The sequence below is a fragment of the Prinia subflava genome, chromosome 8 (assembly GCF_021018805.1).
Source record: "Prinia subflava isolate CZ2003 ecotype Zambia chromosome 8, Cam_Psub_1.2, whole genome shotgun sequence".
NCBI lineage: Eukaryota > Metazoa > Chordata > Aves > Passeriformes > Cisticolidae > Prinia > Prinia subflava.
In genome coordinates this window covers 30,001,759-30,017,536 of record NC_086254.1, presented here as the reverse complement: position 1 = coordinate 30,017,536, position 15,778 = coordinate 30,001,759, and the positions used below count along the sequence as shown (strand labels likewise).

Genomic DNA, 15,778 nt, shown 5'->3' with positions numbered 1-15,778 from the left:
GCGTTGACAATCACTGGTGCTCCTCAGTGAGCAGAGGAAAGTGAAGCAGGGGCTGGCACAAAGGTGTGAGGAGGAGCAGAATCACCTCGGTCAGAATTTATTGCAAGTTCCTGAAGCACTGCGTGCCCTGGCAGTGGGATTGGTGTGGTAGTAGTGGTAAGTCCCCTTCAGTGGGAGCAGAGGTGGTGGGAGCCAAGGTAGAGGTGTGCAGGACCCAGCCACCCCCTGCTGCTGCTCCTCATAGCCTGCCCAGGCCGTGTGCATGTGGGGCCAAGGGGAAGCGCTGGGGGTTGCTCCCTGCCTGGGAGGGAAGCTGCTGCTGCCGCCGCAGACAAAGAGGAGGCAAGACAGGAAGCCACAAGGAAGGAGGTGTCTGCATCAGGTGCGCAATGCCTCTCCCACAAGGAACAGAGTCCCCCAGCCCAGGTCCCCCGCCCATGGCAGGCAGCCCTGTCCAGCCGGGGGAAAGGCTGCAGGTGTGACAGGTCTGTGGTGTAGCCGAGCAGCAGCGAGGATGGGCTGTGCAAGGTGCCGGCAGTGAGAGCAGGTGGGGTGGTCAGAGCAGCTGGAGCGCCGGGTGCTACCTCTGCAGCTCTCAGTAAGGCTGGTTCTTAATGAAGCGGCAGAACATGGTGAAGGCAGCAAGTGGCCGGTCTGTGGGCACCATGTGGCCAGCTCCCTGTAGGAAAGGGGCAGTGGTTGTCAGTGTGCCAGGGCTGCTGCCACAGCCCAGCTGACACCAGCCTACCCTGACTGCAGCCCTGGTGTCCAGCACACCCACCCACAGCCCTATCCCTGGCTCCCAGAGCCCTCAGCCCTACCTTGACAGTGAGGAAAGCGATGTTGGTGAATTCCTTCACAAAGCCACCGATCTGGTTCTCACCGTTTTCAGTATAGAGCCAGGGCCGACGAGCCACCTGCACCTGGGAGCAGCAGCAGAGCCTTCAGCACTGCAGCTGGCCCTGCCCATTCTCCTGTCACAGCCAGCTACAGCCCATAGCCCGGAGGCAGTGACTGGCCTGACCTGGGCCCTGCCCATTTACCTTCTGGCATAGGGAATCCACAAACCACTCATCCCCGAGAAAGTTGCAAGCCATGTCAACATCCCCGTTGTACACCAGGATCCGGTATTTCTGTGTAGCAGACAGAAAGTGAGCTATTGGCAGGGCAGCAGCCCCAGCCAGGTAGGAGGCTGAGCTGCCAGAGACACTCCCTGGGTCTGTGGGCTCCCCTGCACACACCGTGGCTCCAAGCAGCTTGAGGTACTGCTCATTCATCTGCATGTACAGGCGCTTGTAGCTGCGGTTCACATCGAAGCTGTGGAGGAAGCATTGGCATCATGTCTGCTCCTTCTCAGAGCAGTCTCTCCCTGCCCACAGCTTGCTTACCTGCACACCTGCCACTCCGGGGCCTCGGGGGAGATGTGCAGAGCCTTCCGCACCTCAGGGGAGTTCAGATACATGCTAGGGGCTGTGGAATTGGTGCAGGGGGGGTCCATCCGGACCTTCTTTCGGGCTACTGGCATCCGGAACAGGTTCTGGTAGAGTTGGGAGAGTCACTGTCACAGCAGCACCTGCCCCATGGAGCAGCTGCTTTCCCACCTCCCTCCTCCCCACAACAGCACAGAGCAACTGGCCGAACAGAGGGTGCTCACAGCCCAGCAGCATGGGCAGCTCAGCTCACCTGCCTCCAGGAGAACCGCAGTGGCATCCGGATGAAAGAGTTGCCCAGGTCGTGTGTGATGAGATAATCACCCTCGTACCTGTAGCCAGAGTGAGCATGAGGACAGACTGAAAACCCTGGAGAACAAGGGCTAAGGGCTTTCCTGGGGGGAGTCCTCAGCAGCAGTCACACATCATCCATCTCCCAGAGGGGCCCCCTGCCCAGCCCACCATGTCCCTCTGTGCCAGTGCAACCAAAGCAAGCTGGTGCCTATAGAACCATTTTTCCTGGGGCCACTCTCACCTTACGCTCCCTGGGACACCTCCATCACATGGGGCATAGAGGTTGTAGATATTGAGGCCAGACTCCTCTACAATCTGAATCATCTCCCCCATCTGCAAGGAACCACAAGGAGGGTTTGGGACTCAGCAGGACCCTTCTGGAACTGTGGGCCCACCAGGAGCCAGGCATGTGCTGCTCAGCACCATGTAGAGGGGCTCTGGCTCTCCTCACCTTGAGTGTGCAGTTCAGGTTGGCATTGTCATGGAAGTTGCACTTCCCCTGGGAGCAGCAGAAGGCCTGCAGGTCTTTCCATAGCCTGTGGGCAGAGACCAGGACCACTTGGACCAGGTGGCAACACTGACATGACAGCTGCCCTGCAGCTCTCTGCCCAGTGGCCACAAGGCACACAGCTTGGCTCCATGCCCTCTTTACGCCACAAACAAATGCACCCATGGGAGCTGCCTGGCACAAGGAGCCACAGCCCAGCTGCTGGCCCAGGGCAGACTAGGTGCTGCCCTTGTCTCAACACCACCAACCCAGCCTCAGCTGTGTACCCATCCTGCACAGGGATGGCAGATCCAGCATTCCCTCTGCTCTTACTCGGTCCCCAGCAGCCCGTGGTAATAGGCAAAGTAAACCAGGGAGTTGTCATTGATCTCATAAGATGAGAGGCCGTTTCCCACAGCGATTCCCTGCGAGGCAAGAAGAAAACAACCCTGTTGTGTTCCAGCTCCCCGCAGGGCAGTCACAGCACAGCAGCCGCAGGCAGGAAGCAGATGTGGAACTGTTTACTCTGCAGAGGGAACAGGGAGGGTTGGGGGTGCCTGAGGACGCTGCCCTGGCAGCAGGGACAGACACGTCCACCAGCAGCTGCTGCCAGAACCCCAGGAAGAGATGAAAGGCTGCAGGGCCAGGCATGCCCTATGTCCCGGCTGGTCCCACCCCAGCTGTGCCAAGCCCTCCAGCTAGGCAGAGCCAAGCTGCCCACCTTCAGGTTGAGGCTGGGGTCCTGCATCACCCACTCTGCCAGTGTGGGAATGTAGACACCTCCATAGCTCTCCCCTGTGAGGAAGAGATCGTTCTTGGAGTACTCGGGGAAGAGCCGGAGGAAGTCCTTCAGTGCCAGGTAGTTGTTGTGAGCAACCTGCAGGGAGGAGGTGGCATGGTCAGGTGGTGAGGCTGCACCCCATGCCCAGGAGAGGCCAGGCAGGGGAGCAGGGCTCTCCCTGCACCCCAGTCACTTGCCTCCGTGTCGTTTGTGGCGTATTTCTTGTCATCAGAGTATGAGAAGCCAACACCAGCGGGAGACTCCAGGTAGAGGATGTTGGCAATCTACGAGGACAGCAGAGGAGCCAGCAATCAGGGGAGACCTCCTGTGGCTGCTGGCCCCGCCCATGGCAGCACCCACAGGAGCATGGCCCGCCCCAGGGCTGTGCTGGGGTGGCCACATTCCTGTGCTGCTCAAGAGCAGACTCCAGAGGAGGGTGTGTTGGGTGGGAGGGGAGCAGCAGAAGGGTCGGCTCCATGGAGAGGACAGGAGAAACTGGCTCAGGGCCACCCCATCTCAAAGCCCCAAAGGGAAGCAGTGTCTGTACCTTGTTCCATGCGTACTCATTGTACTTCAGTGTGACCCCATCAGGCTGGATCTGAAGAAGAAGGTGGTGACTGATGGGCAAAGCAGGGCAGGACACAGCGGGATGGCTCGTGCCACGCAGCTGGTCATCCCCTGAGTCCTCGAGCCACAGGATAGCAGTGACTACTAACCAGGAAGGGGCCATGCTCCTTGAGGAAGCCCTCCATGGAGCTGCAGCCAGGGCCTCCGTTCAGCCACAGCACCAGAGGGCTGTTCTGGGGATTGCTCTGGGCCTCCACGAACCTGTGGACGTGCAGCTGTGAGTGCCTGGTTCCAGCAGGTGCCCCCCCATCGCCAGGCGCAGTCCCACGTACCAGTAGTGCAGGTACTTGCCCGGCCCGGCGCAGAGGTAGCCCGAGAAGTGGCGGAAGGAGGGCTGCTTTGACAGCCCGGGCAGGTACGTCACCTCATGGTCCCGGGGGGCGGCCTGGCCTAACCCCAGCAGCAGCAACGACGACAGCAACACTGGCCCCATCTGCGGTGGGCGGAAGGGACGATCAGGGCGCTGTCGGCCAGGAACGGCCGCGGCAGCGTCCCGCGAGCGCCCCAGCCCGGCTGCCCCGGCCCGGTCCCCCACTCGGGGCTGACCTGGCCCAGTGGGCTCCCCTGGAGCCAGTCCCGATCCCTCCACCCCGTCCCCCCGGTCCCGTCCCGGTGCCCCGGTCCCGCTGACCGCGGCCGCTCCCGGCGCGGCGCTCGCAGGCGGCGGTCACGGCGGGCACATGACACGCGCCCATATGACCTGCGGCGCTCACGTGAGCGGGGCGGGGCCCGACAGCGGCCAATCAGCGCCCCGGGGGGCGGGACCCGCCCCGGCCCCGCCCACGCACGTGGGAGCGGCCCGGAGCGGCCCGGGACCGGACCGGGACCGGCACCGGCCCGGGACCGGGACCGCCACCGTGGATGGGGGGGCGGGCACCGACGGAGGCCCCACACCCCAATGGGGACAGCTGGCGGGGCGTGGGCACTACCGGACACCACCAGTTACTGCTGGGCACCGGACACTGCTGGGTACCACCGGCCACAGCTGGGTGCCACCCAGCACCGCCGGGTAAAGCCGGGCATCACCATGTGATGACCACTGGCCACTGCTGGCTATGACTGGTACCACCGGGCACTGCCAGGCACTGCTGGACAGCATGGGCACAGCCAGGTACCCCGGCCCAGGTGGCAGTGCTGGACAGTCCAGTGTGGAATGTCTGTGGGTCTGGTTCAGGCCCTGTTGTGCCCAGCAGCCACAGGGGCCCCCCAACCTCCCCCATGGCACTAAGACCCCCCTTGAGCCCTCTGGTTGTCCCTCCCAGCCGGGCTGTCACCACCTCACAGCAGCTGTGACAGGGACAGTTAAAAATAGCTCCGGCAGCAATGGCTGCCCGGTGCCGGCTTGCTGCACGCTTCCACCACATCCACGGCGCCAACATCCGCCTGGATGCCTCACGCACGCAAGCCACACGCGTGGAGAGCTTTGCCAACGGGCTCTGCTTCAGCCAGGAGCCTCTGGCACCCGGGCAGATCTTCCTGGTGGAGATTGAGGAGAAGGAGCTGGGCTGGTGCGGGCACTTGCGCGTGGGACTGACAGCCCACGATCCCCAGAGCCTGGAGGTAGTGCCTGAGTACTCGCTGCCGGATCTGGTCAACATGGGGGACACCTGGGTGTTTGCCATCACCCGCAACCACAACCGTGTGGTGGTGGAGGGGGAGGAGGCGCGGGCACAGGGGCGTCCCTGGGAGCCCTTCCTGCTGATCGAGCGGGTGCGGATCCCCCGTGACACGCTGGTGGGGCGCAGCCGGCCCGGCCGCTACAGCCACATCCTGGATGACCTGTTCAAGACGAATGTGCTGCCCGCGACGGCCCGGCGCAGTCGCATCGGGGTGCTGTACGCCCCGCAGCCCGACGGCACCGCCGACATGCACATCGTCATCAACGGCGAGGACATGGGGCCGAGCGCCAGGGGCCTGCCCGCCGCCCGCCCGCTCTACGCTGTCGTTGACGTCTTTGCCTCCACCAAGAGTGTCCGGGTCATCCCGGTGGATTATGGCTGTAGGTACCTGTGCCCCTCCCTGAGGAACGTGCTGTGTGAGCTGAGAGTGGGGGAGCTCTGGTGGGGTCATCCCATAGTCGGCAACAGTGGGAAGGTTGGTGTGTGCCACTGGGCAGAGGGACAGAAGGGGTAGGAGGGCACAGGAAAGCCTCTGGTCCTTGTGGAGCACAGGTGAGATCCACAGTACTGGTGCTGGGCAGTGTCTGACGAAAGCTCTGCCATAGATGCTGTGCTGGAGCCAGGGGAGAGACCCCCAGAAGCAGCAGCAGTCAGGAGAGGCCCCCCCGGCCACCCTTCCCAAGCAGAGTGATGGAGTTGGGTGTTTGGGCCTGTCCCACAGCTGTGAGCTGTGGGCTGTCAACCCAGCCTGCCTACAGCACGTGGCAGCCAGATCCTGCCCTGGTGGATCAAAACATCCACCTACACCCACCACGGCTCAGCACACTGCGCCCACGCACCTGCTGTGTGTCCCAGACACCGTGTTCCCTGGGCAGACACCCTGTGATGCCATTGGAGCCCAGGCATTATCCCATGTCCCTTGGCTAACTGGGAGGGACCAGGCTGATGAGTGCTAATTAGCACCATGCTGGAAAAATGAGGTGATGGATCAGGTGAGACACAGCCAGAAGAAAAGCTAGAGCCAGACTACTGGCTGCCTCCAGCACTGGGAGCCACTGCCTCACATGCTGGTGTCAAGAGCAGCTGCTTCTGTTCCAAGGCTGGAACCTGGTATTCTCCCCTGGTGTAACACCTGAGAAGAGTGCTGGCTGCAGCAGACAGTGCTCATGCTGCTGAGCCAACCATGGCTCTGGGAAGTGATATCACAAGAGCAGGAACCAGGCAGATTCTGTGCAGGTGCCCAAGGGAACGGTTCCCATGGTGGTCTGCCCCAAAGGCATGGCGGGTGCTGTCTTTGCAGGCAGTGCAGCCCCAGCCTGTAAACACTCACCCAGCAGCCTAGTGCTGGGACCAGTGCAGGCAGAGCAAGGGACTGAGATGGAAAAGAAGCACAGCATGGGTATGTGAGATTCTGGAAAGTTGCTCAACAGCTGCCAGAGAAAGAAATGCAAATCATGCAGTCACACACTGCTTGGGCACTTAGCTATCTCTCAACTTTCCTCCTAATAACGGGAAGATCTTTGCTGCCCAGGGCCCTTGAGCTTCCAGCCCTGTTGGAGTAGCCTGGCACCAGCCCCCGCACAGCCAGTTCAAGCCCAGGGCAGGGTGATGCCACAGAACAAACTCACCCACCACTGCCTTTGACCATAGTGCCTCAGAGAAGCTCTGCCAGTTCCTCCACCCCTCTGTGCTCAGCCTCACTACCGACCTGCCCAGCTCAGGTACACTCTCTGTTCTCTTCCAGTTCCTTCCCTGCAGACACTGTGCCGGCTGGTTATCCAGAAACACATTGTGCACCGCCTGGCCATCGATGGCCTGGACTTGCCCCCACTACTCAAGAGCTTCTGCCAACATGAGTGAGGTATCGAGGCTGCTGCTGGGCTGTCCCCCACATCAACAGCCCCCAGTGGTGGCTGCCTGGCAGGCTCTGTGCCCCTCCCTGCCCATTCAGCCCAGCATGTGCTGCTGGAGGGCTGACATGAGAGAAAGGCAAAGTGGGGCTGGGATTTTCCCCACACTGTTGCTGTGGCATGCCCAGAGCATGGGCAGGGGGATTGATGTGGGTCAGAGAAAGCAATAAAGTGCTTCCAGACAAGACTCTGTCAAAGGAGGCTTGGGGGCCTGGGACTGCCCCTGTGCTTCAGCAACCCCTCGTGGGAGCAGTTCCCCCACCAGTGAGGAAGGGAGCACAGGCCACAGTGCACAGCAGTGGGGTTCAGGACATGTCCCCAGCCCTGGAATTATGCTGGGACTGTCTGGATGGATCAGAGTGAGTACTGGGGCAGGTGGAGTGTGGGAGGGACAGCACAGCACTCACGTGGAGGTAAATTACAGCTGGACGCTCATCCTGGCCGGGCAGTTTCACTCTTGGGAAAGATGTTTACCCAGAGAACGATGAGTTATTTCCTGTGTGTTCAGCTTTGAGGGGGACGAGTCAGATGCTGGAGCACCCAGACAGCAGTGCTGGCAGCAGCCGTTGCTTGGGCACGTGTCTGTGGCTACAGAGCCAGTCACAGTGACCTGGTGCAGGGCACAGCCATCCTGACTTGGAGCTCCATGCCCTCAGCCAGACCCTTCAACTCCTGGCAGGTGGGGATGGCAGCTGGCATCCTGCAGTGCCTATGCCAGGCTGGAGGGGAGGCAGGGTGGCAGCTCTGCAGAGGAGCAGGCTGGAGGGGAGAGGTCTAAAATCAGAGGGGTGTGCATGGGAGCCAGAAAGATAGCAAAGGGGCTGGCAAAGCCTTCCCAGCCTCTTCCACAGCACAATCAAAGGGGAAACAAGCAGCTCTCAGCTTACAAAAAGGTGCTTTAAAGAAACACGATGCTATATTTAGTCCCAGACTCGATAGTATCAGATCATGTTACAAAACTCTTGCTCAAAGGAAATTCCCAGCCCGCAACCAGGACCAGCTCCATCAACACCAAAGTGTTAATGAAGGAATTGCTAAATGGGGAAGACATGGACAGTGACAGAACAACAGCAATGGAGTGAGGTTTCTGACATTCCCTGCTAAGTCCCAACAGCAGGCTGGGAGCTGCTGGGGCTGGAGCTCATCTGGTTGCCACAGGGCTGGGGAACTCACCCGCTCTAGAGCAGCGCCCACAGACCAGGGCGTTTACTCTCCAGGCTGTTTTCCCTCCCCCACCCTTGCGTGAAGCCTTTGCTCCCCACCTCCCTGCAGTGTTATCTGCCCGGCAGTGACCCCCACACACGAGGGCGGGTTCCTCTTTCTTGAGAATTGAGAGCAGCTGCTGCAACCAGACAAACAACACTGCTGCTCTACAGTGGGCTGCAGCACAGTGGGATTGCAGGGGTTCAGGAGCTGCCACCTCCTCCCAGCTGGGACACCACGGTGACACACGACCACTGGCACCGAGGAGCACTGCCCCAAACCCTGCCAGACTCCCTGGGCAGGGAGGGGTGGCTGCAGCTGGCACAGGGACAGACTCAGCTCCCAAACAACACAAGGGTGATTTATTGGCTCTGTTGCTCAACACCTCACAGCTGGATGCTGGCCACAGATGAAATAGTTCTGTCACATGTTATTATACCTAGATCCCTACAAAACTATGGGCCCTTATGGGATTAATTTGAGAAACCACAAAGAGCTGGCTGATGTCATCACAAAGACTCTTGATGATTTTGAGCAGTTTTCGGAATCTGGAGAGGTGCCACGTGACTGGAAGCTGGGGAACAATATCCTGATTTCAAAGAGCAAGAAGGAGAACCCTGGAAGTTACAGGCCTGTCAGTCTCACTTCAGTAAAATCATGGAAAAGATCATTCTGGCAGGTACTGAAAAACACCCGGAGGAGAACAGAGGCACCAGTCACAGCCAGCATGGCTTCATGAGGGCAAAGTCCTGCTTGTTGAACATGATTTCCTTCTACAACAGGGAAACCCACCTAACTGACCAAGGAAAGCCAGTAGATGGAATGTTTTGGGCTTCGGCAAAGCTTGTGATACTGTCTGTCCCAGTATTCTTTGGGACAGAATCTAGCTTGCAGCTGAATAACCCTGTTACACAATGGGTGAGCAACTGGCTCACAGGCTGGGCATAAAGAATTACAGTGAATGGGGTGACATCAGGGTGGTGTCCAGTCACTAGAGAGGTTCCATAGGGCTCCATCCTTGGCCTAATTCTCTTCAACATCTTCATTTAACGACTTGGACTGAGAACATGAAGGAATACTAACTAATTCAGTACTGTGCAGTGCTGACAACACTAAATTGGGAGAAGCTGTCAACTCCATTGAGGGCAGAGAGGCCCTGCTGAGAGACCTTGACAAATTGGAGAGATGGGCAATCACCAACCATATGAAGTTTAACAAGAGCAAGTGACAGATTCTGCACCTTGTACAGGGCAACCCTGGCTGTATACATAGACAGGGTAACAAGTTGGAGACAGCACTGTGGAAATGGACCTGGGGGTCCTGGCTGATGGCAAGTTGAATATGAGCCAGAGGTGCCCTGGCAGCCAGGAGGGCCAGTTGTGCCCTGGGCGCATCAGGCACAGCACTGGCAGCAAGGGAGGGGATTGTCCTGCCCTGCTCTGCACTGGTGCAGCCTCACCTCAAGTCCTGGGGGCAGTTTTGGCACCACAATATAAAAAAGACATTGAGCTATTAAAGAGCATTCAAAACACAAGGATGGTGATGGGACTGGATATGAAGCTTATGAGGAATAGTTGAGGTAACTTGGTCTGTTCAGCCTGGAGAAGAGGAAACTGTGGGAAGACCTCATTGTGGTCTTCAACATCCTCATGAGAGGAAGCAGAAAGGCAAGCACTGATCTCTTCACTGTCATGACCAGTGACAGAACTTGAGGAAATGTTATAAAGCTGAGTCAGGAGAGACTGAGGTAGGATATCAGAAAAAGGTTTTTCACCTAAAGGGTGGCTGAGCACTGGAACAGGCTCCAGTGGGCAGTGGCCGTGGCATCAAGCCTGTCTGAGCCCAGGAAATGTTTGAACAACGCTCTCAGACACATGGTGGGATTTTTGTGGTGTCCTGCACAGGACTGGGAGTTGGACATGATCCCAATGGGTCTCTTCCAACTCAGCAGATTCTGTGATAGCAGCACCTCCCACATCACACCACCCAGAGCTGGCTCCCAGCCACAGCTGTTAGCCAGGTCTGTGACTGTTACTCTTCCTGCGGGATCAGGATTCCAATCCAGTTCCTCTGCTGCCCTGTGCAAGAAATGACGCTCATTCAGCAGATCAAAGATCCAAACTACCCCTTCCATGCCAAGGAAATGACAGGCTGAGGGGATGAAGGTGCAAGACAGGACACAGTAGAAGCATCCAGCTCAGCTCCTACTTGGTGCTGGAGCTTCGCCTCAATGTAGGGCCTGGTCCAGCTGTCAGGCAGCTCCCACAGACTCCTGTGCTCAAAGTCCTCACTACTCTGGCAGACAGCTGGCTGATCTCTGCCGTGAGGAAGGACACCACCCGGGATTTATCCAAAGACTTGTTTCAGGAGCTCTTTAGGACCTCCAACAGGCCATCAGCACTGTCTCACCCAGCCTGATGGGCATCACATCCCCTCTCCCATGGTCTGCTGAGCATCTCCTCTTCAAGAGCTTCCTGACTGAATTTAGCACAGCCAAGATGTGCCACGAGGCAGCTGGAAGGCCTGGTTGAAGTGGCAAGTGTAGATACTTGGGCCTACCTGGAAGATGCTCACAGGGTGGGCATCCTCCAGGATCTGTACACTGAGCGTGTCCTACCTGATGCCAATTGGCTGCATGGACTTCTGAACCACTGTCAGCTCACTCAGGCACAGCCTGGCAGCAGCCTCTGTGCAAATGCCACTCAAAGACTGCCTAATTCCATCTTCAGTCCTTTGGGTAATCTAATCTTCACTGTCATCATCCGTGGTTTCTGTAGCCTCTAGTTTTACCACAGGATACAGGATCTAACAGGGACTGAGCTTGTTGGCTCACTCTGGAGAAGAGCATGAGGTGTTTCAGGCTGACACTGAAGGGCCCTAGGGAGCTGGTGGACTCTGGAGAACAATCACACGACTCTCAACAGCTGCAAGAGAGGCTGATACAGGCTGCTGCTTCTGCTGAGCCGCTGCCACACCGGGGAAAGCCCAGCCGGAGCTCTGGGATGTGTTACCCTGGCACACCAGAGGGCAAGAGGCGAGTCTGAAACAGGCAGACTTTGGGGAGCTGCTTGAGCAGCACAGTGATCAGGATGGGGACCAGAGAGTGTCATAGCATCAGGAGGGATCTTACAAACACACTCTTCATAGTGCTGGGCCAAGGTGGTGATGCAGCTCTCCAGAGAGAGCCCAGCACTGAAAATCTGACTTAACCCTTGGATGACAATCTCCAGCTCCATGAAGAAGTCACTGCTCTCCTCCTAGATGCCCTCTGTGCATGGCCCAGATCCCATCCTCGAGCAGCCAGAGAAGGTGGAGCTGAGGCAGCAAGTCCGGCGTGATGAGGTCTCTCAGGACGGCGAGCAGCTCCTGCCGGTGGCTCTCAGTGCCTGCAGCCACGGCTTTCCTGGCGGCGATCGCGGCCAGCCACTCGGTGCGGTGCTGCAGGCACGGCTGCTGCACCCACTCGCCGAGGGGAAACACGGAGAGCTGCACCGCTGCCGCGGCCAGCTCCGGGCTGCCGCTGCCGGCGGGGACATCGCGGATATTCCCGGTCCCCGCCGGTGCCCGCGCGGTGTGGCCTCTCACGGCACTCGGCGGCACCGGAGCGCTCGGGCGCCGCCCGCAGCGGCCGCTCTGCATCGCACCGGGCCCGGCACGCCGGGAGCGCCCCTCGGTGTGGCTGCGACCCAGAGCGGCGTGCGGGCACCGGCTCCTGCCTGGCTGCCTCTCCTTTCTCCCTCCTTCAGCTGCTCCCCGTCGCTCTGCAGCAGCTCGAGGCTCAGCCACTGGACTCTCTGTCATCTCTTCAGCAACAAGTGCACCACTCTGCCCTCACTCCTTGCTCCCCACAAGGAAGGCGTAGAGGACTTGTCCTCCCTTGCCCGGTGCCCGGTGTAGGAGAAGACTCACAGCAACTTGCTTGAAGAACCACTTCATCACATTGGTGTGGAAGGTGATACTCGTATGTTTGTGTCATTAACCCTAAACCACACGGTTCTGCAGCTCTGGAGGAGCAGGCTAGTACATGACAAGAAAAGCTTCAAGGAAGGAGGTTAAATTGTATTTTAAAAAGGCAAGTTATATTTTAAAAGGGCAAAGGGAGCAGTTGCGTAACTAGTCAGTGACATTGCAGCATTCGTGCACACAAGCAGATCCACCAGCTAAGATGGAAAGTAAATAGCGTCACTACACCTGCTTGGAGAAGTGAAGGCCGTGGAATCAAGTGCTCCCCGAGGGAAACCTGATAGCCCTTTCCACTGCAGTGGAAAGTGAGGTAAGGACAGCTGGAGAATGCTGCAGATGCCGGTACTTGGAATCTTGAGCTGAAAAAGGCAGGAGCTATACAGCGAACGCAGCAAGCATGTGGCACAGCTGGCGGCGCCCCGGTACCGGGGCATCACACTACCGGGATCAGCCCGGTTATTAAACCAGGTACGGGGCAGGGCCTGTGCCCCGGGGCAGCGCTGGGCGGGGCCCAAGCGGCGGTTCCACGGGGCCTGGCGGTGCTGCACCGGGGGACCCCGGGCACACGGCCCTACCCCAGCGGCTGCTGAGAGCTCCAGCCGGACGCGGCGGGCGGCTCTTACCTGACGTCCTGGCGAACAGGGTTACCGTGCTGCCTGTTGTGGCTGCGCACCGGGACGCAGCTCCGCAGCCCGTAGAGGCAGCCCTTGTAGGGGAGGAAGTGGGCGTGTAGCGAGGGGTGAACGCGGGGGGATGCCCGGACGCTCCCCGCACTGCTGTCGGCTCCGCGCCCCCAGGACTGGCCCAAGCCCACCCCGCCATCCCGTTAAACCACCCGGGCACCGCCCACACCCTGCTCTTGACCAATCAGCGCCGTCGTATCCCGATTGACAGGAGGAGAGCCATCCAGCCCAGAGCCTCCTGACAAGACAAGGGTGACTGACGGCTCCACTGTCCAATCACATGGCGGTCCTCGCCCCTCGGATGGGCGGTGCTTCCTGGTCCGCCGTGCTGGTCGGGTCGCGGTGCCGGTCCCGGCTCGCGGAGGTGATGGGGGCTCCGGGCGGCGCCGGCGGGGCCGGAGCGGGGCCGGGATCCGAGCCGCCATCCGAGCCGCCGCCGCCCGGGGACCTGCGCAGCGTGCTGATCACCAGCGTGCTGAACCTGGAGCGCCTGGAGGTCGACCTCTTCAGGTGCGTGTGGACCCCGGGGCAGCGGGACCGGGCCGCCTCCTCCTCCGCCGCCGCCCTCACCGCGGCCGCCTTCTCCCCGCAGGGGCCGGCACCACTGGGTGCCCGCCACGCAGCACCTCTTCGGCGGGCAGATCGTGGGGCAGGCGCTGGTGGCGGCAGCCCATGCCGTGAGCCGCGACGAGCAGGTGCACTCGCTGCACTGCTACTTCGTGCGGACAGGTGCGCCCGGGGAACCGGGGGACCGGGCGGCGGGGACGGGGTGCAGGGGTTCGGGAGGGGCCCGGCAGTGGCTGGGACGCTGGGAAGTTCGTAGGAGTGAGGAGGCGCTGTCATCCCGGTCCCAGCAAAACAGGGAGGGTGTGAGTGGCGTTGCCGGGCTCGGCGCCTGCAGGGCAGGTTTTGTCTGTGCGTGGTGTGCTGTGGCCCAGAACGTCCCTTTCCTGTCCCAGGGGACCCCAAGGTGCCGGTGCTGTACGAGGTGGAGCGGACCCGTACAGGGAAGAGTTTCTCTGTTCGCTCCGTAAAAGCCATCCAGCATGGAAAGCCCATCTTCACCTGCCAGGCCTCCTTCCAGCTCTCCCAGGGAAGCCCAGTGCAGCATCAGTTCACCATGCCGACCGTGCCACCCCCCGAGGAGCTGCTGACACAGGACGAGCTCATCCAGAAGTTCCTGCAGTGAGTGGGGTGGAAAGGACTCACCGGGGATGCCTTTCACTGCCTGGGGCATAGGGAGGTGTGGGAGGGGACTGGGAAGGGAACACAGGAGCAGGACACGACAGGAGCTGTGCCCCTCTTGTCTTTCTGTGTGCCCCTGGGTCCCTGGGCTGGAGCTGCTTCCAGTAGGATGTGTTCCAACCTGCCTGGCTGGCGTTAACCTCACTTCTCTGTGCTGGGCTGCAGGAATCCTAATGTGGCCGAGGGATACAGGAAGCGTCTCACCAAGATCCAAGCTCAAGATGTGCCGATTGAAATTAAACCCGTGAACCCACCAGATATATTCAGCTCAGAGCCACAGGAGCCGAAGCAGCTCTTCTGGGTGCGAGCACGAGGCTACATAGGTGGGTCCTGCTGGGTCCAGGTGCCTCCCAATGCAGGGGCTTAAGCACGAGTGGAGTACTGGTGCAAGAGTGGGCTGGGATGGCTGTGATTAGGGGGCTGCCTGCACAGGCACTTCAAGCTGTAATACAGCTGTGGTGCAGAGGTAATGCTGTGAGTCGCGCTGGGGCATGCCACGGCAAAGGGAATAAGTCTAGAAGAATCTCAGCTGTGCTTGGCAGCTGGCACCAGGGGAGCAGAGCCCCTGGGACTCTGCCTTGCGCTGTGCCCCAGGCGTGTCCCACGGGCTCCTGCAGGACAGGTAGCACTGGTTGCTCTGCAGGGGAGACTGACATGAAGGTGCACTGCTGCGTGGCTGCCTACATCTCTGACTACGCCTTCCTGGGCACGGCCCTGCTCCCGCACCGCCAGTACCGCATCAAGTTCATGGTGTCCCTTGACCATTCCATGTGGTTCCATGCGCCCTTCAGAGCTGACCACTGGATGCTCTACGAGTGTGAGAGCCCTTGGGCTGGTAAGTCCTTAATGTGTTTTTGGGAGACCTTCAGGGCCAAGGCCAGCCCTGCCTGTCCTGGAGCACTGGGCTGCAGTCTGACAGTCTCTCTCTGCAGGTGGGTGCCGGGGCTTGGTGCAGGGACGGCTGTGGCGCAGGGATGGGGTCCTGGCTGTCACCTGCGCACAGGAAGGTGTCATCAGGGTGGAGCAGACACCAAACCAGAGCAAGCTCTAGCTGAGGACACCCTATAGACTGGGGCTCAGGCATGCCGAAGGAGGGACCCTGAGATCAAGACAGGAGCTGGACAGGAACAGGAAGGTGACCAGGTAGGACCAAGCACTGCAGGAAGTCCAGGTGCCAGAGGTGTCTGCGACAGAACATTGCTGCAACGTTGCCAGCTGCACAGCACATAACCACACGCTGCCATCAGCTATCCTTCACCCACCTTAAAATAAAGCCATTGGGTGAAGAGCTGGACTCTGTCCCTGGAGTTTGTCCCCTTGGAGTATGACTGCTTGGCCGAGTGTGGGCAGTGCCAGGAGCACAGTACAGTACCAGGATCAGCTCTGCCCCCACAGCAGGCTGGGTCACAGGAGGGGAAGGTGCTACTTTGGCACACGTTGCTTCCTCTTCTCACTTCTGCACTGCTTGTGCCTTGGCTCCTCAGTTACTGCTTCTGCTTGTCCTTGGGCTCCTCCCCAGAACTGGACTTGGGCCCA

General features: G+C 59.8%; 3 protein-coding genes and 2 pseudogenes across 5 annotated transcripts; 2 read left to right on the top strand and 3 right to left on the bottom strand.

Annotated features, from left to right (window-relative positions):
• Positions 1–81: 81 nt before the first annotated feature.
• CTSA (cathepsin A) lies at positions 82–13,111 on the bottom strand. Of its 2 annotated transcripts, none has more exons than XM_063404526.1 (15): positions 12,938–13,111; positions 3,892–4,052; positions 3,709–3,820; positions 3,540–3,590; positions 3,190–3,276; positions 2,933–3,088; positions 2,545–2,636; positions 2,176–2,260; positions 1,966–2,057; positions 1,684–1,762; positions 1,389–1,537; positions 1,242–1,317; positions 1,044–1,133; positions 822–923; positions 82–679 (listed from the first exon to the last, which is right to left on the bottom strand). In XM_063404526.1, exons 2-15 carry the CDS (start codon positions 4,050–4,052, stop codon positions 596–598), a joined length of 1,416 nt encoding a protein of 471 aa, XP_063260596.1. In that variant the 5' UTR covers positions 12,938–13,111; the 3' UTR covers positions 82–595. The 2 variants fall into 2 exon arrangements, with proteins under 2 accessions (XP_063260596.1, XP_063260595.1); XM_063404525.1 differs by lacking the exon at positions 12,938–13,111 and adding an exon at positions 4,251–4,373.
• On the top strand, positions 2,267–7,121 carry NEURL2 (neuralized E3 ubiquitin protein ligase 2). 2 transcript variants are annotated; one of them, XM_063404532.1, is made up of 4 exons: positions 2,267–2,564; positions 4,810–4,828; positions 4,968–5,618; positions 6,983–7,121. In XM_063404532.1, the coding sequence occupies exons 1-4, from the start codon at positions 2,307–2,309 to the stop codon at positions 7,096–7,098; spliced, it is 1,044 nt and encodes a 347-aa protein (XP_063260602.1). In that variant the 5' UTR covers positions 2,267–2,306; the 3' UTR covers positions 7,099–7,121. The 2 variants fall into 2 exon arrangements, with proteins under 2 accessions (XP_063260602.1, XP_063260601.1); XM_063404531.1 differs by lacking the exon at positions 2,267–2,564 and having other exon boundaries at positions 4,435–5,618.
• LOC134554380 (zinc finger SWIM domain-containing protein 1-like) lies at positions 9,068–11,135 on the bottom strand (annotated as a pseudogene).
• On the bottom strand, positions 11,229–12,152 carry LOC134554143 (uncharacterized; annotated as a pseudogene).
• ACOT8 (acyl-CoA thioesterase 8) lies at positions 12,505–15,536 on the top strand. Its single transcript, XM_063404530.1, has 7 exons — positions 12,505–12,624; positions 13,209–13,507; positions 13,590–13,726; positions 13,957–14,182; positions 14,408–14,565; positions 14,886–15,077; positions 15,175–15,536. Exons 2-7 carry the CDS (start codon positions 13,278–13,280, stop codon positions 15,291–15,293), a joined length of 1,062 nt encoding a protein of 353 aa, XP_063260600.1. The 5' UTR covers positions 12,505–12,624; positions 13,209–13,277; the 3' UTR covers positions 15,294–15,536.
• Positions 15,537–15,778: the final 242 nt, after the last annotated feature.